Below are 22,260 nucleotides of genomic sequence, written 5' to 3' on the forward strand. Positions count from 1 at the left end.
ATGCTCATCACCAACTGGAAAGTTAGATAGAGGAAGGCTTTCTATATCAGCACACACCGGACACAAAATGAAGCTCGACACGTCGCATATGCGGTATCTTACCGCCGACGATTTTCGTGTCCTTCAAGCTGTTGAGCTCGGTTCCAGAAATCACGAGTTGGTGCCCACCCAGATCATCCATTCTGTGGGAGGTCTTAAATCACCTTCTGCTACCAACAGATCTCTCGGAGACCTTGCCAAACTTAAACTCGTGGCCCGTTTAAGAAATGCTAAATATGACGGTTGGAGACTTATGCACACGGGCTTTGACTATTTGGCCTTGAAGACCATGTTGAACAGAAACTCTCTTTACTCGGTGGGAACTACCATTGGTGTTGGTAAAGAATCTGATATTTACTCTGTGAGTGACCCCAGCGGTACACAGAAGGTTTTGAAAATCCACCGTTTGGGTCGTACTTCGTTCAAGACCGTCAAGAATAATCGTGACTATTTGAAGAACAGAAATACCTCCAACTGGATGTACTTGAGTAGACTCGCTGCGGAGAAAGAATACGAGTTCATGAACATTCTTTACAATAACAATTTCATCGTACCAACGCCATACGACTACCTGCGTCACTGTGTTTTGATGGAATGGATTCAAGGATACCCTATGAAGCATATGAAGAAGTATACCACATACAAGAAGTTATATTCTGAATTAATGAAGTTCATTGTGAAGTTGGCCAACCACGGCTTGATTCACTGTGACTTCAACGAATTTAACATCATCATTAGAAACGAACCAAAGAACGGTTACGACTTTGTTGTCATTGACTTCCCTCAGTGTGTCTCTATAGAGCACCCTGATGCTAAGTTCTATTTTGACAGAGATGTCGAGGGCATACGAGCATTTTTTGAAAGAAAGTTCAACTACGCACCTGGCCATGATGCCACCATGTTTGACACTGAGGGGTATGGTGAAGGCTACAAGTACGGCTATCCCAACTTCATTAGAGATGTCAAAAGAGAAGCTGACCTTGATACTCAGGTGAAGGCCTCGGGATGGACCTCGAATAAAACGAGGGAGAGCAGGGATTTAGAAGATGCTGTTCTGGGAATGAGAGGTTTAGACTTGGAAGACGAGGACAATGAGGCATCCGAAGTGGAAGAGGAAGAAGATGACGAGGATGACGCGGAGGATCTCTACGACGAGGAAGAATACGACGAAGAAGAGGAGGAAGAAGAAGAGGATGACCTAAAAGAAGATAACGAGAAGATTATCCAGGCCATCTCTGCGGGAGATCAGAATCTCAAAATGGATAAGTTGGGTAACTACATATTAGATGAATAGACTTACAACGATATCTTGACTTAACTTTATTGCCCTTAATAAACAGATGGAAAGGTTTTTATACACGAATTATCACATCCTTCTTATAGTTTTCCACGATGCTATGTTTAACGAGTGGCCATACCCTTGGTGACGGCTCTCTTCAAGGCCAACTCAGCCTTTCTGTAGTCCTCACCAGAAGACTCCTCAATCTCCAAGGTCTGCATGGCGTCAGAAAGAGCAGACTCGATCTTGTCCTTAGCAGACTTCTTCATCTTGGCGGACAAGACTGGGTCGGTGACAGTAGACTCGACGGATGCAACGTAAGCCTCCAACTTCTGCTTCTGCTCGTGTCTCTTGGCGAAAGCATCGTCGGCGTTCTTGAACTTCTCAGCGTCGTTGATCATCTTCTCGATCTCGTCAGTAGACAATCTACCGATAGAGTTAGAGATGGTGATGTTGGCGGATCTACCGGTGGACTTCTCAACAGCGGTGACCTTCAAGATACCGTTGGCGTCAACCTCGAAGATAGACTCCAAGACTGGCTCTCCAGCAGGCATAGGTGGGATGTTCTTCAAGTCGAACTCACCCAACAAGGTGTTCTCGGAACAGTTGACACGCTCACCCTGGTAAACTGGGAACTGGACGGTGGTCTGGTGGTCAGCAACAGTGGTGAAAGTTCTTCTCTTGATGGTTGGGACAGTGGAGTTTCTTGGGACAACTGGAGCAAAGACGTTACCCTGCATGGCGACACCCAAAGACAATGGGATGACATCCAACAACAACAAGTCCTTGGTGTCCTCGGAGGTGGACTGACCGGTCAAGATAGCACCCTGGACAGCGGCACCGTAAGCAACAGCCTCATCAGGGTTGATGGACTTCTCCAAAGACTTACCGTCAAAGAAGTCAGACAACAACTTCTGGATCTTTGGGATTCTGGTAGAACCACCGACCAAGACAATCTCGTCAACAGCGGACTTGCCGAGCTTAGCGTCCTTCAAGACCTGCTCAACTGGCTCCAAAGTAGACTTGAAGAGGGCAGCGTTGATGTCCTCGAATCTGGCTCTGGAGAGGGTAGCGTTGAAGTCCTCACCCTCGAACAAGGAGTCAACCTCGACGGTGGTAGAGGTGACAGAGGACAAGGTTCTCTTGGCACGCTCACAGGCAGTTCTCAATCTTCTCAAAGCTCTGGAGTCACCGGAGATGTCGTGACCAGTCTTCTTCTTGAAGTCAGCCTTGAAGAAGTCCAACAAGTTGGTGTCGAAATCCTGACCACCCAAGTGAGTGTCACCAGCGGTGGACTTGACGGTGAAAACACCACCAGTGATGTTCAAAAGAGAAACATCGAAAGTACCACCACCCAAGTCGAAGATCAAAACGTGTCTCTCCTTCTCGGACTTACCAGCACCCAAACCGTAAGCAATAGCGGCGGCAGTTGGCTCGTTGATGATACGCAAGACGTTCAAACCAGCAATGGCACCGGCGTCCTTGGTGGCCTGTCTCTGGGCATCGTTAAAGTAAGCTGGGACAGTGACAACGGCCTTCTCAACCTTCTTGCCAATCTTGGCCTCAGCAATCTCCTTCATCTTGGTCAAGACCATAGAAGAGATCTCCTGAGGAGAGAAAGTCTTGGACTCACCCAAGTACTCAACCTCAACGAGGGGGTTGCCGTTAGACTCGACAACCTTGAAAGGCCAGGCCTTGATGTCCTTCTGGACGTTCTCGTCCTCGAAAGCACGACCGATCAAACGCTTAGCATCGAACACAGTGTTCTTTGGGTTCAAAGCGGCCTGGTTCTTGGCAGCGTCGCCGATCAATCTCTCCTCAGCAGTGAAAGCGACGAAAGATGGAGTAACTCTGTTACCCTGCTCGTTGGCGATGATCTCGACAGCGGAGTCGTAAGTAGCAACACACGAGTAAGTGGTACCCAAGTCAATACCAATAGCACCCTGGAAAACACCGTCAGCCATTTTTGATAATGTGAACTAAGAAAGAAGTGGTGATGGAGGTGAAAAAATTTTGGTGCGGGTCCTGAAAATTTTGCATCCAGTGGGCATCTAGGAACCGTTGGGTACACCCGTACATCTCTCCTTTCCCTCTGCGGGTGTTACCCGACCAACCACTTGGCTCAACCAGCCGCTGAGACAAAAGTGGTCTCGTAAAGGGCAACAACCTTTCTTCTTTATTTATTTTTTGAATCTTTTTATTTCTCATGATGAAGAGGAAGTAGGCACGGAGCGCCCAATTGAATAAATTAAGTTTATAGCAAGGCTGTTAATCATGCCTCTAGACCATCTAAATGGCCAGGCTATTGACGTACGAGCAATTGCAGTCGTGGTAGCGTTGAAGGATATAAGATCCTTCCTTTTTTCCATCTCATTCACCAGACGACTAATTATCATCTCATCATTAGACTTCCTCATTAGGTTAGTCGTACCATATTACTTGCATCTATGGCTGCGAAATGCAGTCGGGGCCGCCAACGCTAACCCGTTTAATAGCTTATGAGGAGCCGTCTTATCAAAGACTTTGCCTCGGCCACTTGCGAGTCTGTTCCTTTTAAAACTAACTCCTGTTGGTACTCGCTTCCTGACATTCCCTTCAACTGCATGAGTTTAGCTGGGGCAATGGGTGGGATGGTGATCTGGCAGCATGACTGCTCTCTAATTCTCTCGATTCGCTTTCCACAAGATCCAATGATGTAGGATATCTTGTTTCTTGGAAGTAGCACAGTATCTGTAATCTCATGAGAGCTGCCAGGTCTCAATTCCATCTCCAGATCTGGTGATACCTCCTCAATCAGAGCCGGCGGCGTAAGCTGGAATAGCGACATGCTACACAAGGCGGAGCAACGAACCCACTCTCTTGGAGCCACAACTCCTAGAGCGTCAATGCCACCGTTCAATGATCTGTCACTGTTGTGAATGCTATTCAACAAATCACCAAGGATATAATCGTTGCCTGCTAGGACGATCTCCCACAGATCTGGTGCCAACTTTTTCATTTCGGCAAACGGGGATTCATATGGCGTTCTTGTAACAAGAGTTGCTTTATGCTGAATCTTCTTCACCACCTCAACCACCTCACGCGTGGAGAAAGTGGATTTAATGTAGTTCATCACCTCCATTTCGAACATGGGAAGGTTCACTTGGAAAGCGAGTTCTGTCAGGGAATAAACAAGAATTTCAGTGCTAAAGGAGCCGCAATTCATGATATGTAAAATTGGGTTGAAAGTGGGTGCTGTTTTAATTGACATAATTTGACGGTCAAGTTTTTGCAGCCAGGCGCACCCTAACCCAGATGAAACAAGCCCCACGCATTAGCCCGTCGAGCTTGAAGGACCCTTTGAACTCCAAATATTAAAATGAACTGGCTTTTCAAGGTAATCGGAATTTCTTCAATTGAATTTTTTTCTCCCTTCCTCATTCACTTGCCCCTCCAGTATCCCTACAATCTGCATCGAATTCTCATTTAGACATTATTTATCAGCCTCTATGCATCTTTGGCAGTGCTCTTTTCCTCATATAGCCGCCTGGCTACACCGTACAAAAACATGTACTGGTAGACTGTCTGAACCATCATCATCCTTTGGTTGCGGAGTTTGGTCGTAATATCGAACACAGGGTCATCAATGTCCAGCGCAAAGAAAGTAGGCCCATTGAGCAAGTAATCTATGGCAATGTATGTGCCTGTTCTTCCCACACCAGCGGAACAGTGAACGATGGGTGCTATTTGAGGGTCCTTCTCGGTGATTTTCCGAATCTCCAAAGAGAGAGCGAGAATTGGGTCCATCAGATCGGGAACCTTGTTATCCTCCCACTTCTGGAAATAGAAATGGAGGACCTTCTTGGAGGTGGTCGGTGAGTCCAATGTGAACTCTGAGAGAATGAGGTCTCCGTTGTGAATTCTTTCGCTGCTCTTCCATGTAAGCTTCAATTCCCCAGGCGATATACCTTCAGCCCTCAAGGTCTCACTGAAATCCCAAGTGGGGTCTTTTGCATTGGGCCAGTAGTGGCTGCACTTCTCTCTTCCATTCTCAACCAAGGGCGTCATCATCGCTACCACCACGGTATCAACTTTCTGCAATTCAGCCTGGTGGAATGCCATAGCCCAGAAGTGTGGAATTGTATTGAGCAATGGGCCCTGAGCGGCGATGTAGTTGAACCCTCCGGCCAAGTTGATATGAGACGCATTGATAAAGTCTGACCTAGCTCCAGGAAGTACAGGTAAAGCAACCCTAGTCTTGTCGTACGGGAACACATTCAGGTACCTGTTCCTCTTGGCATTAATCTTCTTCTGTCCTTCTAGCATGGCCCACTCAGAGTCCACTTTTTCGAAAGCATCGTCTAGATGTTCGTCACAGACTTGAGAGATTCTGAGAAACTTAGCTCTCTGCTCTGCGGGGCTCAATTTGAGGAATGCCGGTGCTGAGGACATGTGACGTTTGAAAAGAAACCGGAGTGGACTCAATGCGATTGTGCAAGAAGGTACAACTGGTATATCCAGTGATTTGCTGTTGGCGATGTGTGGGCTCTAAAAAGTGAATCTGCAGTCCAAAGCAGGGTCTTGCAGATGCGTTGTAGGAGCCATTTCAGAGGTCCAAGAAAAAAATATAAATTTTTCAACCAGCATCGGTCGATCTACGCGGTTGCAGAAAATGCTTTCATTGGCTTCCTTTACTACTTCCTAGACACCAGCCTAGACCAAGAGGGAGTAGATCTGGCTCTTCAAGTTCTCATCAACCTCGGGCTTATCTTCAAGAACACCGGCGGTTTTGAGCACCTTAGATGTGTTCAGTACCACTCTCTCCCAGTCAATCTCCTTCTCGCCCAATTGCTCGTTGAACTTCACAGTCTTCAACCACTCGCGAGCATCTTCTGCGGAGTAATCGAGGTTTGTGGAGATGTGCTTGACAGCTTCATCGGGATTCTGCAAGAAGAAGTCCACTCCCTTTCTGACAGCTCCAAGGAACTTTTTCACCTCCTCGGTGTCAGTCTCTTTTCTCACAGTCACCACCCACGAGGGCCAAGGTGTGTAGATTTCACCAATTCTCTTGATCTCGCCAGAATCGTAGTATTTCTTTGATGTGAAGTGCTCCCACATGAATGCCTCCGCGTGCTTTGGCTCACCGTCCTCAGTGAACTTCTCATTCACAGCGTCTCTCAAGTTCTTGAAGTTTGACAAAACAGGGAAGTCACTGAAATATGGAGTGGGGAATTTGAGTTGGAGACCAAGAACAAAGGACATCACATATGAGCCCAGGCCAATTCTGGATACACCGATTCTCTTTCCTGCTAGCTCCTCTGGTTTCGTGACATCGTCTCTATTAATACCTGAAGAGATTGCCCAGCAAAGCGGACTTTCAACATAAGTGCCAACAACGTTGATTTTATCGTTACCCTTGCCGATATCGCTGACAAATGCCTCTGTGAGTCCAATTGCCACATCCACTTCTCCCTCGTTTAGAAGCTTAATGAGTCTTCCGCTACCCTCAATTACAGGCACAAACTTCACTTCAATTCCAGCTTCAGCGTAGTAGCCATTGTCTTGAGCGAAAAACAAAGGCGTCAGGAAATGTTCAGGGATATATGCTACCGTCAACATGGTGCCGATGCTCACAAATCGATTGATCCTCTCATACATACTCAGGCTGTGGAGAAATTGGTGCACGTGACAAACCCACCAGGAACCTACACTAGATTGTCTACGCCGTAGCATTTATATATACCCAAGACCCATGATAATTACGCCTAACGGCCAAAGTCGAGGACACATCGATTGAGTGACTCAAACGCCTGGTACGGCCGCACCACGCCGAGAGGTCTCCCAACAAGCAAATGGCCCCATACCATACTCTACCTTCAGCAGCAACTCAGGGAGTTGGTTCTTTGTTGTGCATTGCCGCTCAAATCGATTCTGCCGCCCTCTTGAGGTCTGGTGGCCTCAGAAGCCTGAGGCTTGGCCTCGGGGATCTTGGAGCCGATCGCCACAAAAACATCGTTCACATTGTGAGACGTCTTGGCCGAGGTCTCAAAGAACAATAAGCCCTCTTCGTCTGCCAACAGTTTGCCTTCCTCTGCACTCACCTTACGCAACGAGTCATCGTCATCGTCATTCTCGTCAGCAACCAAGTCATACTTGTTACCCACCAACGCTATAGTGATATCCTTCGATGCCTGCTCGTGCAACTCCTTGACCCAGTGTCTAGCCTTGATAAACGAGGCTGGTTTGGTGATGTCGTAGACGACCAAGGCCGCCTGGGCGTTTCTGTAGTACATGGGTGCCAAAGAAGCAAATCTCTCCTGGCCAGCGGTATCCCAGATTTCGTATTTGATTGTTCTTTCACCGATGGTACACTTTTGAGTGAGGAAAGCAGCCCCAATAGTAGGCTCCTTGCTTTCCTGAAAGTCGTTGGACACAAATCTCATTACGAGGGAGGACTTGCCGACGGCAGCCTCTCCTAAAAGCACCAACTTAACCGAGGTAGCCGAGCTCATGGTGTATATTCAGTTTATGGGGTTTGGGTGGCTAGAATATCGAGTGTGATCTATGTGGGTCAGGAGTTAACAGGGCGGTACTTGTAGCGCTGGTCTGTGTGCACTACCTCTAGCGATAAGATTGCCAGGTTTGCAGCAGCCACCCGAGGGGCAACAATAACGACATCTTCAAAAATTATCTTTGCAATAATTTTTCGGAGAAAATTTTGTTACAAATAGTTGCGGGCTAGGCGACACCTTTCCGGGTACTTTGGCAGAACAGATGAGTTGATGCCGCATATTCTCATGACATGTGGGCAGTAGCACTGGCATTCAGCGGTATGCCTCTTGCGCCTAAGGGCATTACATACCGCAGGACTTTTCACTGACTTTGAGCATTGTCTTCATTTTCGGGAAGCTCTTCTGGCAAATCGACAATTTCACATGATTCATGAATGAGGCTCAGTGGCGAAGCGAGCAGAAGGCGGCCTGGCGCCATTAGGGGCCAATCTGTGACTCTGCGTTTACAATGATTGTAACGTTTGGGCATAACAAGGGGGATCTGGAAAAGAAGTCGAGGATTCCCGTTCATTGACGAAAAGCTGGTAAAGCGATGAATCTGACTGCATTGACGTCGGTACAACAGCTTGCACTGCCAGGGGACGCCATTAACACGCCGGTCAAACTGATTCGACATTTTTTGACATCGATTCGAGAATAGAGCTGTTTTCATGTTTAAGCCGATAAAGGTCAATTTTGACCAAGTTTCCATTGTGGAAGGCTCGTTAAGTGCACCTCACTGTTCGCCTACGCAAGTCGAGACGCAGGGCCGATTTCGCAGCCACACACACAGGCTTCACAGATTGAAACACACCAAAGCATCGCCATGGCTTAGACCTCCAGCTCTCGGGTGAAGAAGTAACTTTACTTTCTCGATTCGTTTTCGCTGGAATCCTTGTTTGCAGTCGACTCTGCGTTTTTTGTGGCCACATTTGTTATAGGTCTCTTTTTCGCAACCCAGAACTCGGCGTCATAAACAAAGTTCCCAAGGGCCTTGGGGTCGCCGCAGTACGTAGTTTTCACCACATCCTGCTCCTCAACCTCAAATCCCATTCTCTCTACGAGACCGATCAATTCGTCCCTCGTCAACTCCATGCCTTCCATTATTGAGTGTGCTTTCTTCCCATCCTTCTCGACCTCAATTGTCCCCAGATCCCCCTCGTAGTGCCAAAGCGTAGGTCCCATATTCACCCAGTAGCCTCCTTCACGAAGGCAGTGGTGGATCGTCTTGATATAATCTAATACGTTGTGGGCAGTGTCCAAAAAGAAGCATGTAGCCACGACGTCAAAGGCTCCTTCATTCTCCCCTCTGAAGTCACTAGCAGCAGCATCCTCAGTGTAAGCCTCGCTCACAGCTAAATCGCGAGGACCATAGAGGTCTACAAAGGACCCTGCAGCCATAGACATGAGATCTGCGGCATCAGGGTTCTCGTAGATAGACGTTGGGGTCTCGTCAGGAACAGAGACGGGGCGTACTTGAAACAAACGTCTCAGAACATGCAGCAGTTTAAAGATATAAGGAAACACCGTGTGTGAGTGTGCCATGGGCATCCGGTTTAGCACATATCCCAGTGCTAGTAGCATATGATAGCTCACCTCATTCCCTTGAGTCCAGTAACCCTTGCGTACAAACTCGAACACAAGACGTCCAAGGCCGCATCCAGGGACAAGAACCTTACCGTTTTTGATTCTTTTTTGTACCGCCTCTAAAATCTTGTTGTAGGTTGTTTCCCTCTCTACCTCACCATCGCTACTCCACTCTCGGGCAAGTTGTAGAAGCGTCAGCCGTACCTTATCATGATCTTGTGGGGTACATTTGGTCCATTGGTCTGGTGATGCAGTAACACCCCAATCCTCGGCAGCAGTAAGAGCCAATTGCTTGGTGAATGAATCGTTGATTCCTAAGCATTGTTCGAGATTGCTGAGAAGCTGGGGATAGAAATCCAAAAGATTTTGCTCATCGGACGAGAGGGACTTGTATTTTATCAGTTTAGGCTTGTACACTTGCTGATACAGCCAGCGGTCGAATGTGTAGAACGCATATAGCGTGGAGGTCAAGGCGTTGTACTCGTCCATAAGAGTGGTTGATACGCGCGCTACTACAAGTATAATCTCCAAACCCATATTTCATAATAAATAAGTATCAGAGTTCCGGAAACAAGTCATGCTTCAACAAGCCATTGGCCTGGAGCAGGAGCATGTCAACCTCGCCGTCAGCTCCATCATTTTCTGGAGGACGTGGGGTTGCCAATTTGGCTCCGGGACTCTGCGGATCCACTATCTGCGGATAGTGGGACAGCGTAATATATGTATCCTTAAATGACAGAATGGGGTATTCCAGAAGCCCAATGAGCTCATGGAATTCCTGCCTCGTCTCTTCGATATTGGTAATCGATTTCCGCCACTCCACAACGTTGTAGATGGGGATCATTTGCCGAACTTTCTCCTCATACACCAAATTACGGTACAAGATTGCCGTTCTGATGGTGAGGAAAGTAATCAAACGCACACAGTACGCAGCCAAGTACTGAAGTTCGGGTACAAACTCGTTGTACAAATCATGCGGTACTGAAGCACGGCTCAGGTCCTTGAGCTCTTCCAAGATCGTCGTTGTGTTGTAGTTGGCAAACACATCCAACATGAGCGGCGAGTCAAAGTCTCGAAGAAAGAGGAAACGAACTTGCGGAACGACCGCAAAAATCGCCTTTCGAAACACTCGGTAGAATAAGTTGAGCACTTTTTCAAGTCCCTCCGCACACCCGTTAGCTGCCAAAAACCTTGGAGGCTGAAGCTTGGACCAGCGATTGAACATAGTGAAGAGGACGTCTTCCTGGAATTCAATGTCGTCCATGTGCGAATCCAACGCTGGGAGGTGGTGTCTGATGGAATCTTTTGAGAACAGCAATAAATCGTTATATTTTCTTCTCAAAAACACCAAGTTGCCACCACCATGCATCAGTGCCCGCTCAGCACGATCAATAAGGGAGCCAAATCTCGCAAACATGCTTTCAAACTCGTACAAAAACAGTGTCCCATAGCCTGGCAAGTACACCGTCCTCGCAACATTTGTCATTAATTGCAAATGAATCGGGATGAGTCTAGGAGGTTCGATACCCTGTCGAGTTGACTGATGCAACGTATAACTAAGCACCAGGAACATGCCATCACGGAAGCAGGTGGTCGAGTGTGCCGTGGCACCTGGATCGTAAATTGACATGAGCGACAAAATGTATGACACTGACGCTGCCATCTCTGGATCACCATGATGATTGAGCAATGAGCGCAATCCCTTGATCACAGTTGCATAGTGTTGAATCAGGTGAACCAAGAGCATGTTTCTTGTTTTCGTAAGCAGCACAAGAGCATCAAACCGAGTGTCCAGCTCTGCTGAGAAGACATTCGTAATGAGATAATTCGTTGTGAGGTTTATCAAGCACAGAAACATCACACCCGACTTGAATGCCTTGTAGATGAAGTAGCCGATCCAAACATGGTACAAGCTTCTGATCTCAGGTAGAGTAGACACACCTTTGGCGATTCGTGGCGCCAACGTTGCGGTAGTGTTGTAAAGAAGCTCCTCGTAATTGGTAGTATGTCTTGCTCGCACTTTAAATCTCTTACGAGAAACTTGTGCTCCTGGAAGAGCTGGTCCCGGTGATATCGGCACAAACGAGGGAGCCGAGTCAGTCGATATCAAGCTCATTGATCGACGTGTAACCTCAGGAGAACGAAATACATCCCTGGCTGCTGCAAATGGGCCTGTGGGTCCCTGTGACCGTTGATACTGCAAAAGATCCAGGATATTATCCGTTCCAGGATACTCGCCCTCCCATTCCATGTTACCTGGAGTAACAGAAGAGCTGTTGTGAATGGAATACACTGGGTAGATAATCTGAGTCGCGTCTCCCGTGGTCAACAAGTTGTCAAAATTCTGGGTAATGGCGTTATGCTGAAAATTGAGAACATCCAGAACACCACCAGGAAGAGTGCTTTGGCCCGGAACTTCGTGATTCATCCCGATCAAGACATCGTCAGGGATATGGTGGTCCAAGAAGTTCTGATTCTCCATGGGTAAGATATCTGTGTCCAATGCCATCAAATGTACCGGCTCCTCGTGGAAGTCGGAGTGAGACTTCTCCCGAGCAGATGGTTCGCCATCATCTAGACGAAGGCTAGCGAGGCCCTTTCGATCAGACTCCTCGGCCTCAGCCAGAGCCTCTCTCGAAAAAGGCAGGTCAGGTTCATTCTTGACCTCGGGTTCCTTCTTGACCTCTGAAGGGGGTTTCTTACGCCGTAGATCCTGATCGGACAGTCTTTCGTTGATTCTGTTGTCAAGCCTCTCACGATTTTTCACCTGAGCCAGCTTGGCTCTGTGGAAGTCCTCGAGCTGTTTTTCAGTATAGTCCAAATACTCGCAGCGTGCTCCATGCTTAATACAATTGGTGCAAGCGGGCAAATTTTCAGGACACTTGACTCGACGGCGCTTACAGGTGGCACAACCTAGCTTGCTGTTTTTGTGTTTTTTTCTCGAGGGCCCTTTCTTATCCTCGCCCATTAATGTATGTGAACCCTTTGGCTGTTGGAATGTGGAGACTGGCGGCAATCGCGCACATAGTGCGGACACACGGCTATATAAAGTAAGCTCTGCTTTGAACGAGCCCGGATGCAAGATCTCCAACAGACAGCAAAGGGCTACTAAAACGGGCATGCATCCTTGCATCAAAGTGAGTCATGAAACGAGAAAAACAACAATATAATGGATCGTATTCGCCTCCCTCATTGCTAGCCCTTTGTTGAATGAAATATCCTGTCTGGACTAGCTGCGATGGTCCGACTGAGTCAGCGCCAAGTCATGAAAGTCACTTAAGCGGTTATTCCCACATCTGAGGAAAGAAGGATCGCACCGTGTTTTCGCAGCCATGCCCATCGCATCTAGGCATGCAACTACCCTTTCCTCATTATTGGGGGACCGTGGGGGCGCCTTACTCGGAGTTACTGGTGACAGTTGGCCGAGGATCCCCAAGAAAGCGTGGCTTTTGGTAGCGTAAAATGCAGATGGAATTTCGGAATGGTGTGCCTTTCCTTCAACTTTCTCTTCCTTTTTTTTTTTTTTTTCTTCATAATAGCCTCGGTCCTTCTTACGTCCGTTCCGTCCGTTTCCGTCCCCGTACGCACTCTGTCCTATTTAGGACTATATGCTACAGCTGACTTCGCTGATGTGCATTCAAACCGCCAGTTTATTTTTGTTGATGGCATTGATGAGCTCGTTTCCGCTTTTTGAAAAAAGTTCACCGAAAACACGCAATTCCTCAAGACCAGGCGATATCTGTGTCATCAGCTCGGCCTGCCTCTTTCTCATGTATACCTCCAAAACCTTGTCCGGTTGGAAGTCATGATTCAGTAGACCTTTCACATAATCAAAAATGCAAGGCTCAGTACGTCTGGCGACTGCCTGCCGGTCGAGCTCCTGCCGAAGTGTATGGTAGCATTGCGGATCTTGCGTTATGTCATCGAAAATCGGGAAATTCTGGACCTCGAGCGTTCCCGTTATGAGATTAGCGGGCTGCATTTCGGCGACGCGAATCTTGTCGAGTCCGAGTCTCACAATATCTTTATACTCAAAATCAGCGGGTGCCATTTCTGCTACACGATGAATGTAGTCAGACACCAAAGTGTGGCCAATATGGTACCCAAAAAGTGCTTGACGGAATTCGAAAAACTTGATCATCCGCACCAACCCCATGTCAATTGAATATAATGCTTCAAACTCGTTCATATATTCATAGCGAGGCTGCGGAACTTCGAAACCGTACTTTGGAGCAATGACATAACATGGATCCAAGAGCATGACACATCGTATTGGTGGGATGCTTTGAGCCATGGCCCTCCCAAGAGCATGGAAAAACAATGAAAGGCACCTGTTCAAAATGCTTGTGTTGGGGATCATTGAAAATTTGTCTCCCCTGAAGACCCTAAACCAGTCGTATGTCAAGTTGTAAATGAGGGTGGGGGACACGAACTTGTAGTCCTCCACCAGAGGATCAATACCATGCAAGTTCTTAAAGTGGTTGTTGATGGTTCTCATTTGAGGGATGTATTCATGCTGAAGCTTCTTCAAAAACGAAGTCATCTCATGGACATTGTGCTTGAAAATAGGATTCTGCAATGTCTCCACCGTGAGAGGCTCGTACTTAACGAGTCCATTTTCATGGTTGTAAAGGAGATCACTCACAATTCTTTTGTATGAGCTAAATGTGTTGGACAATTCAGTGATAGCAGTGATCAGAAAGTCCGGGATGATTGATGCAGTGGAATGAAGATTTAATATCATAATTTCTTGTCTCACGGCCATGCTCACGTCATCAATAGTGGATGCATCTGCGAGTAGTCTCGTCGCTAGCGTGAGGGCACCAGTAAACATCATGCAAAGTGTGGAAACATCAGATGAAGTATTCCAAAAGCATGCCCATGCAGAAAACATGGACATCTTGATGGGGAATTCCTGATGATAATTGGCAGTCGATTCACGCAACGCTCGTAAGAGTCTTCCGTATGTGACATACAGCAAACGATTGAGTCTCTTGAGGTCATCCGGGTTGTAAAAAAAGTCGGAGTATCTATTTCCTAAGCTTGCAGGACTTAGACTTTGATTGCTCAACGGAGAGGAGCTTGTGGACGTCAGACTTGCGGATGACTGATTACTGAAGTTTTCAAACTCCCGGTTCACGATGATCTGCGCGGTTCTTTTGGAAATGTTCACAGCTTTATCGATGAAGTAAACAAAATACAAGTTGAGAATGGATGCCTGATTGAATATGGCAAGCCAAAATTGCTGGTAGAGCTGATCTCTCCAGACCGGCTGGATGATGGCGGTGAACTTATCGTTTGTGAACTCGCGAACGTCAAGGCGACCGTTTTTCAAGCCGCGCAAGGCATTCTCAAGAAAGGGATTCTTGAGAGAGGGAGGAACAACAGTTCTGGCGAATCTAGTTGTCTGAATGACTGCGTGCGGTAGGGGAGTTCCCTTCCTTCTGAACTGGGACGGACTCCGCCTTTTGTGTCCGCTTTTAAATTCATCATTAATCACCGGCGATATTTCGCGCTTTATCTTGTCGTTGATTTGCGGAGACAGTTCATTAGAACTGTTGAAGTCGATTTTGAAGCTGGATGTCTCCGCGTGGTTATTGTCTGTGAAGTGAGATGGGGTTTCGAAGTCTGAGCGTTCCGTGCCTACGTCCATTTGAGATTCGATGTAGCCTGAACCGCCGAAATCTAGATGCGTGGGCCAGTATGCATTTTCCATCGATAGGTCCGGTAGGTCTGGAGCAACGGAACTTTCAAACATCGTCAGCAAGTCCTGCCAGGGTTTGAGCTCGGTGCGTTGCATCTCACGAATGACGCTTATATCGTTGTTGTTCAAATCGCTGAAGATAGCGGAGTACACCTGGGACCTGAAGTTCTCTGAGCTGTTGGTGAAGACCGATGGGGCCCTCTGGACACCATTAGAAGGCTTTTTCAGCCGTAGCGTAGACTCCAGGGAAGACACCGGGTTCCTGCCCGAGCTTCTCTTGCCCAGATGCGTGTCCAGCAGCGATGTGGGTTTGTCCGACAGATCCAGCGGATCTAGGAGGTGCTTCTGCTCGTTCTTCCGTCTTATATGGTCCAAGCGGTCCTGGGGGAAGTCAAGGTAGCCGCATCGGTATTTCTTCTTAACACAGTTGGAACAACTAGGGAGTTCCTCCGTGCATTTGATTCGTTTAGCCCTACAGTTCGGACAGCCATCTCGCGAGTTTTTATGGGTTCGCCTTGTCTTTCTCTCTGGCTTGACCATGCCTGGAGATCGCGACATTTGCTAGGGGCGTATAAAATAGCGGTAATTTTGTATTGGGTTTCTTGTGGAAGTGCCGAAAGTGGCAAGCAGCTAGTGATTGTGAAGGAAAAAGTAGGTTTATTTCGGACTCCAGATATGTCTGGTCTATAGAGTGCGGTGCCTCGCTGATGTTAGAGACTGCGGTGGACAGGTTTTCTAGTGTTTATTGCCAGAGGCAGTTCCCTTTTGTCGTGCTGCATGCAGCCGATGGTCTCGCAAGCGCTCTTAGCGTCCAAGAGAGCAATACGGTACCGGAGAGCCTGGTGTTCTTGGCGATGTCTTAGGATTTAAGGAACACAAAGCCAGAAGTTTTTTTTATTTTTTTCTTTCTTTTTGTTTCAGTACCTCGTTCCTGAAAGCATGCGCAAAAGCAACAGACTGCCCCCCAGATGCGGCACAATTGGGGGTTTAGTTCGCCAGCGGCAAGGGCTCACTAGTGTGAAGGATCAAGTGGCTCGAAAGGACAGCGGTTGTCCTGCTTTCTCCATAAAAGCCGGTACCACAGCGCCTCGGCCGATAACCCGCAGCGCCGAGAAACTTCTCCTTATATTTTGTGCTTGGCTGAAAGCTTTGTGCCGAGTTTTGACAGCCTTTTTCGAGACAGGGCTTCATGCCTTATCTACGAGTGCTGGCTTTGTTCGAAAGCCGTGCTGCGGGCGCAGCGACTCGTGTGCATCACCCGACGCACCAGGGCCTATGGCTGCGAACCGACCGAGCCGATTTTGCCAAACACGCATTTGAAGCTTCGGCGATTTACAATTCGTAGTCTTCGGTGAACCCTTGACCTTCGAGGTCCGCCAAATGGCGCATCGTGGGCCGCCCGTGGGGACAGTTCCATGGTTTATCGAGCTCCGCTAGATGCGCCACAACCGTGCCCATCGTGCCTCGGTTGAGCGCTTGCCCCACCATTATACTCAGGCGGCATGCTCGCAGAGCGATCATCAGATCCACCTTGTTGCACCGTACAATAGACCCTTGCGTAGGCCCGACGTCATGAAGGCGCTGTACTAATTCGTGGAGGTCACTGTCGTCGAAAACCACGTTCTTCAGCACCGGCACTGCCACAAGCTCCACCCGCTTGCCGGGTGTTTGCTCCTGCGCTTCTCTTACTACAAAGCCGTTCTTGCGTAGCTGCTCTTGCTGGTCGAGAACAAGCATCTCGTCGATTGGGGAAAGCTCCAACACGCGAGGAATCACAAGCGGTTGCGCTCGAAGCAGAAGCAGTCGATAAAGCCTTTCATAGTTGAAGATCTCGTCCGACGCATGCTGGTCCACTATGAAAAGCCTCTCCTCGTGCTTCACCACAATGAAGCCAAGGTTGAACTGTCCGACAACCTCCATGAGCGGGAAGTCCAGCTTCTGAATCACAAGTTTCTCCCTCACATCGTGAACATTCACCAAAGTAGCTTTCTCTTGTTTGATTTTCTCCTTCTTGATTTCTGGCACAGGCTGGATACAACTGCTCAAATCGAACTTGTCTAGCTTGAGAACCCTGCTGATGCCCTTGACGGGTTCGCTATAGGACGTCTTTTTTCCGGGACTTGTGAGGGGACGGTCCGCTGGTCCAAGCGCCGATCCAACTGAGTGAGTCGGGAGTTGGCTCTCATCAACCTCGAACGTCTCATCATGTAGCGAATGTTTGCAATGGTGGCCTTCGTGGTCAGAGTTCACCCCGTCATCTGTAGCACCCACAGTAGCATTGGCTTCTTCTTGCAATGGTTTTGTTGTGGATTTATCTGCTTCATGGTCACTTGTGACACCCGTGTTATCGCCGTCTATTGTCTCATCTTGTTGCACAAAAAGCTGCGCTTCTTCAGTCAACAAGAAGCTATCATCTGCGGCGTCATCAGACACATGTATATCGTCGCCTCCCATTGTCAATTCTATCACTTCCACGGCATTTTCTGGGGCCGCAAAATCATGCTCTCTCTGATCTGGGTGGAGCTCGACTTGCGGAGACTCGTGGCGCAAACCTTCAATTGATTGGTTTGAGTGTTGATCGATATCACCACACTGATTTGGCAGTTTTGCTTTCTCTTCCGATAGACTGACATTTTCATAAAGATTTTCCACCCTCTCCTCCTCAAGCTCGTTTGCTTCCTCTTCGTCCTCGTCATCTTTTTCCTCGTCCATCTGCACTTGTTGATCGTCTTCATCATGTTCCTTTGGATTTTCCTCTTCCTCTCGATGTGACTCTTGTTCCTTATCCGGCTCTTCATCATCTGCTTCCTCTCCTTCGTGCATATCAATGGCAGTGGAATTATTAGATCCAGCGTCTTTCACAATAGTATCGCTATTGCTAGAGAATGTGTCAGTTAATGACTTGGATGTTATTTGTTTCAAGCGCTTTGATTTGTCGTCGGCAGGCCTATCGGACAGTGCCTTCCGCTTTCCATCGAGGACATCCAGGCCGGAGCCTAATCTCACAACTCCAAGGTCACTTTTAGGTACCATGTTATGCATACCGTCATAGAATTTGGTCACCTCCTCCCGTAGAACCTCGCCTAAAAGATCCTCATTTTGTACCATGACGCTTCTCTTATCTGGTGTAACATTAATATCGACGAAAGTCTGGTCAATCTCAATGTCAAGGACAAAAACTGGCAGCTGCGTGTGATTGAAAGTCTTGTAAACCTCATTAAGTATCTTCGTGAACTTTTTGTGTACCACTGGCCTCTTATTAACGTATAAGAATTGCCTATCCAGTGCTCCTCTGCCCATGCCGAAGGAATAATCCAGTATAAGGCCCTTTAGACGGAATTTTAGCGATACAGGCACACTTGTCATCCCAAGTTTAAATCTGGCTTCAATATTCTCGGTGGCAATGTCAATAGGAATGAGACCATGGGCGCCATTGCTTCCATAAACACTCACAAGTGTGTCAAATACGGATGCTCCTCTTCCCTGAGTTCCCATCACCATCGACTTCTTCCCAGTATTGCCACTTATTTGATATACAACAAAACGTACATCTGTATAGAGCAAGAGATAGCCCACTAAGAGCGACAAGGCCTTCGAGTATTCTTTCTTTGCGTTCTTGGCAAAATACTTTTGTCTTACTGGCAAGCCATAAAATAGGTCATGAACGCTGACAGTTGTACCCTTCTTCCCGGAAACAGCCACATTTTGAGACGTCATTTTACCCATGCTGTCGTATTCAAGTGTAGCCGCTTTAGGGTATGTGGAGGCAGTACAAGTTGTAATCTTCACTCTTGCCACAGCACATAAGGAAGCCAAGGCTTCACCACGGAAGCCCAATGTAGAAACCGATTCCAAGTCCTCGAAATTGGAGAGTTTCGAGGTGTGATGCTTCAAACATAGGGCCTCGTAGTCATCCTTATCTATCCCTTTGCCATTGTCAATGACATCAATGCCTTTGATCCCATAATCGTTGAAGACAATCTCAATCTGTTTACTCCCTGCGTCAAGTGAATTATCAACTAGCTCCTTTACAACGGACTGTATCTCTATGATAACCTGTCCTGATGTGAGCTTGTTCACGTCAGTCGCGTCAATAGACGTGATGGGCATCTCCGCAACGAGAATTTGGCAGAATCAAAAACTATGCTTAGTTAATCGAATTGAAGGAATCAAGTACCAGCTGAATTGAAACGCGTTTGATAAGGTGGATGTTGGAAATTCTTGTGATCTTTGTGAAGTTGTGGAAGTTGTATCACGTGCGGAAATCACGAATTCTGTGCTACTGATAGACACTATCAACTAAGATATTGTTTTGCTGTATTTCGAGCATCTTGAAGTGAATGTCCACATTGACTGTACCTGATGTTCTTATAGCACTAAGAGACTTCATTTCCATCTGGATTTCTCAAATAATCTATTTTAACCATATTTACCCAGATGATGCCTTCAGCAAGAAGCTGTATCTTGACCTTGTGGTCTATCAATGCAGAGCACCTGAATTAAATGAGTATATCGAGAGATTTGCGATAGACATGATCACTGTCTTGGTTGAAAAGGACGGAGGGGGTAAGGTCTATGACGTTTTGGTGTTACTATATGATGAGACTAACCTTCATGTACGGCAGCGATATATTGCCAATTTTAGCCAGTTCCCGGGGCTCAAAGGCCAATACTCTTCGCTTGACTTTCTTCTGAACCCAAATCTTCTCAAAGATACGCAATCTGCGAAGATCAACATCCCAAACTTCACGCGAGGGGTGGTGAACACCAACTTGCGCAGCCTCATGTTTTTCCACATTGAGGAGCTCAAGAGAACGGAGGCTCCTCAGCCAAACGACTTCTTCTTTAAGCTTTTGTTGAATGTCGATGGTGAGAATGATCTCAACAAAGTTTCCTCGCTGCCTTCACCGTGGATTAGACTAACGCTGGAAAAAGATACACAACGCACAGTTTTCGTTCCAGTGGGGGATGTCAGCATAGGTTTTATGCGATTTGATGTTCACAATGAATATATCAACACTTAGTCAAGCTTGTTGTCGAGATGCATCAAGTTCTTCAAATTCTCATACATGAAGTAACTGATCGAAACAGCAGGAGCAACTTTGGCAAGATTGGGTACGAGACCTTTAAAAAGTCCAGGCACTCCCTCTCTAGCCACAGTCTTCTGGAAAACGTCTTTGAAGCCTTTGTATCTGTGCGGGTGAGCATAAGTGCCTTGCGCTTGCAATCTTGTTCTCAACAAGTTGATAGGGTAGACCACGGTCGCTCCAAAAGTACCAGAAATGGCTCCTAAGGAAAGCACCATGTAATTTGGCAAACGAACATCATCTTCGGGGACTCCAAGCTTTTTGGCCTCTCTCTTCACAAGTAAAGTCTTGATTGTAGAAAATGTTCCCAAATCGAGTGCTGCGTAAGGGAACATACCACTCAAACCCACAAAAATGCCTCTATAAAAGATCCTTAGCCCTCCTTCTTTATACATTTGTTTGGCTTGCAGGATAAGGAGCTGGTTACCCTTTACCAGTGATTCAAGATTGGAACATTGAACACGGAATTTCAAGGTATCAATAGGATAAACGGTGAACTGAGCAGCCACACCTCCCAAGCCTCCTGCTAAGTAGGTCGATATCTTCGACAATTTTGAGGTATCATCAACGCCTTCCACCCTTGCGAATATTCGTTTAGCAGCTTCGAATGAGCCAAATTTCATAGCAGATTCAGGAAACACTTTCATCACATTCAAGCCGTTACCGACATAAAATGCCCGGAATCCACCTTGCTTCCAAAGTGTCCTGATTGCTTGTATCATTGGTGATCTGATCGTTTTGTGATGTGGCTTTTCAGCCTGACTAATACGGGCTTCACGTTGTGATTGGAGAAGCTTCTGTCTTGCCTTTTCAATGGCTTGCGTGGAAGCACCTGATTCCACTTGCTTGGCGAGCTCTTTTTTGTTATGCATTATGGTGGATGAAAGATCCGTTCTGGCGATGAGAAACACCTTGATTCTATCGAATGGAGCGGTACATGTTCTGGATACAACTCCTGCAAGACCTCCAGCCAAGAAGAAGCCAAACCCGCTGATAAACGAGTTGATCAACGTCACATCACCGTCTGCGGACAAGTCAAGCTCCTCAGCCAAGTATGTATAGGCCGTTTTGATTCTGGAACCGTGTAAACGAGGCATCAATAAAAGGAAGTCTCGAAATTCATCGTAGGTGATATAACCATGGCAGTTGTGGTCAATCTTGCTGAAAACCTCATCGATGAGATGGTCGGTCGGGCTGAGATTGAGTGTCTTCTTCAAATAATTGATGAAGTCTGCTCGCGTCAACTTTCCGTCGCTATCCAGGTCAATCTTGTTGAATCCTTTCAATATTTGGTCATCAGTGGTCGTTAAGTATAGCTTGAAGTCATCGAAGTCGATGATGTTGTCATGATTGGAGTCGAATGAATGGAAGACTTGTTCAAGAAGATCGGCATTGCGACCAACAGGGTGATTTAATGTTCTAACAGCATTTTTGAACTCCAGAAAGGTGATTTGGCCTCTTTGCTCTATATCTAGTTTGTCAAAAAGAGTCTGGTAGTCATCAGGCGTTTTTCGTGGTTTGTCCATTTATGCGAATATTATGAAGTTCAATGAAGTCTAAGTAAACCTTAAGGTCAAAAAGGTCATGCAAATGCTGTTTATGGGTCGGCCGGGTCGGCGTTAAAGTGTAAAGGGTTGTAAAAGCCTGCCGAGCAGTAATCGACTTTTTGAGGCAGTCTATTTGTTGTGGGAAAAGGTCATGTGACCAAAAAGTTCCAGGCTTGACTCGCTAAGCTGTTACACAAGATCAAACCAGCGAAGGCATAGATATTCGCCAAGAAGTGAAAAATTATATGTAATATACTTTCTAAGCTGTTCTTTGAGTTTTGTGTGAAGAGATGATGCCTCTTATGAGGAAAAAATTACTGAAAATAGCAAAACCAAACAAGAAGACTGCTATTTTAGGTTCCAAATCAATAATTGTAGGGGACTTGAAATTCCCACTAGCAGATAAAGTATCTTGGGTAAGCTCTATGGGTTCAATTTTTTTAAAATGACACATGTACATTATTGAGCTTCAAAGAGTAGAATTGTA

General features: G+C 47.0%; 10 protein-coding genes across 10 annotated transcripts; 2 read left to right on the plus strand and 8 right to left on the minus strand.

Annotated features, from left to right (window-relative positions):
- Positions 1 to 67: 67 nt before the first annotated feature.
- RIO2 (protein kinase) lies at positions 68 to 1,333 on the plus strand (the record flags this gene model as incomplete). The annotated part of the gene is made up of 1 exon (XM_024857087.1): positions 68 to 1,333. One exon carries the CDS (start codon positions 68 to 70, stop codon positions 1,331 to 1,333), a length of 1,266 nt encoding a protein of 421 aa, XP_024714967.1.
- Positions 1,334 to 1,440: 107 nt separating this feature from the next.
- SSB1 (Hsp70 family ATPase) lies at positions 1,441 to 3,282 on the minus strand (the record flags this gene model as incomplete). Its single annotated transcript, XM_024857088.1, has 1 exon — positions 1,441 to 3,282. The coding sequence occupies one exon, from the start codon at positions 3,280 to 3,282 to the stop codon at positions 1,441 to 1,443; it is 1,842 nt and encodes a 613-aa protein (XP_024714968.1).
- A 524-nt stretch (positions 3,283 to 3,806) lies between these two features.
- Positions 3,807 to 4,448, minus strand: C7M61_001690 (KH domain-containing protein; the record flags this gene model as incomplete). Its single annotated transcript, XM_024857089.1, has 1 exon — positions 3,807 to 4,448. The coding sequence occupies one exon, from the start codon at positions 4,446 to 4,448 to the stop codon at positions 3,807 to 3,809; it is 642 nt and encodes a 213-aa protein (XP_024714969.1).
- A 356-nt stretch (positions 4,449 to 4,804) lies between these two features.
- On the minus strand, positions 4,805 to 5,749 carry PTP1 (tyrosine protein phosphatase; the record flags this gene model as incomplete). The annotated part of the gene is made up of 1 exon (XM_024857090.1): positions 4,805 to 5,749. One exon carries the CDS (start codon positions 5,747 to 5,749, stop codon positions 4,805 to 4,807), a length of 945 nt encoding a protein of 314 aa, XP_024714970.1.
- Positions 5,750 to 6,010: 261 nt separating this feature from the next.
- C7M61_001692 (uncharacterized protein) lies at positions 6,011 to 6,916 on the minus strand (the record flags this gene model as incomplete). The annotated part of the gene is made up of 1 exon (XM_024857091.1): positions 6,011 to 6,916. One exon carries the CDS (start codon positions 6,914 to 6,916, stop codon positions 6,011 to 6,013), a length of 906 nt encoding a protein of 301 aa, XP_024714971.1.
- A 257-nt stretch (positions 6,917 to 7,173) lies between these two features.
- Positions 7,174 to 7,809, minus strand: VPS21 (Rab family GTPase; the record flags this gene model as incomplete). Its single annotated transcript, XM_024857092.1, has 1 exon — positions 7,174 to 7,809. The coding sequence occupies one exon, from the start codon at positions 7,807 to 7,809 to the stop codon at positions 7,174 to 7,176; it is 636 nt and encodes a 211-aa protein (XP_024714972.1).
- A 903-nt stretch (positions 7,810 to 8,712) lies between these two features.
- Positions 8,713 to 9,924, minus strand: C7M61_001694 (S-adenosylmethionine-dependent methyltransferase; the record flags this gene model as incomplete). The annotated part of the gene is made up of 1 exon (XM_024857093.1): positions 8,713 to 9,924. One exon carries the CDS (start codon positions 9,922 to 9,924, stop codon positions 8,713 to 8,715), a length of 1,212 nt encoding a protein of 403 aa, XP_024714973.1.
- Positions 9,925 to 9,991: 67 nt separating this feature from the next.
- PMS1 (ATP-binding mismatch repair protein) lies at positions 9,992 to 19,249 on the minus strand (the record flags this gene model as incomplete). Its single annotated transcript, XM_024857094.1, has 3 exons — positions 9,992 to 12,235; positions 13,079 to 15,575; positions 16,476 to 19,249. The coding sequence occupies 3 exons, from the start codon at positions 19,247 to 19,249 to the stop codon at positions 9,992 to 9,994; spliced, it is 7,515 nt and encodes a 2,504-aa protein (XP_024714974.1).
- Positions 19,250 to 19,479: 230 nt separating this feature from the next.
- C7M61_001696 (uncharacterized protein) lies at positions 19,480 to 20,119 on the plus strand (the record flags this gene model as incomplete). The annotated part of the gene is made up of 2 exons (XM_024857095.1): positions 19,480 to 20,028; positions 20,090 to 20,119. The coding sequence occupies 2 exons, from the start codon at positions 19,480 to 19,482 to the stop codon at positions 20,117 to 20,119; spliced, it is 579 nt and encodes a 192-aa protein (XP_024714975.1).
- A 40-nt stretch (positions 20,120 to 20,159) lies between these two features.
- On the minus strand, positions 20,160 to 21,752 carry C7M61_001697 (Ca(2+)-binding ATP:ADP antiporter; the record flags this gene model as incomplete). Its single annotated transcript, XM_024857096.1, has 1 exon — positions 20,160 to 21,752. One exon carries the CDS (start codon positions 21,750 to 21,752, stop codon positions 20,160 to 20,162), a length of 1,593 nt encoding a protein of 530 aa, XP_024714976.1.
- Positions 21,753 to 22,260: the final 508 nt, after the last annotated feature.

Source organism: Candidozyma pseudohaemuli, assembly GCF_003013735.1.
Source record: "Candidozyma pseudohaemuli strain B12108 chromosome Unknown scaffold00002, whole genome shotgun sequence".
In the NCBI taxonomy this organism is placed as follows: domain Eukaryota; kingdom Fungi; phylum Ascomycota; class Pichiomycetes; order Serinales; family Metschnikowiaceae; genus Candidozyma; species Candidozyma pseudohaemuli.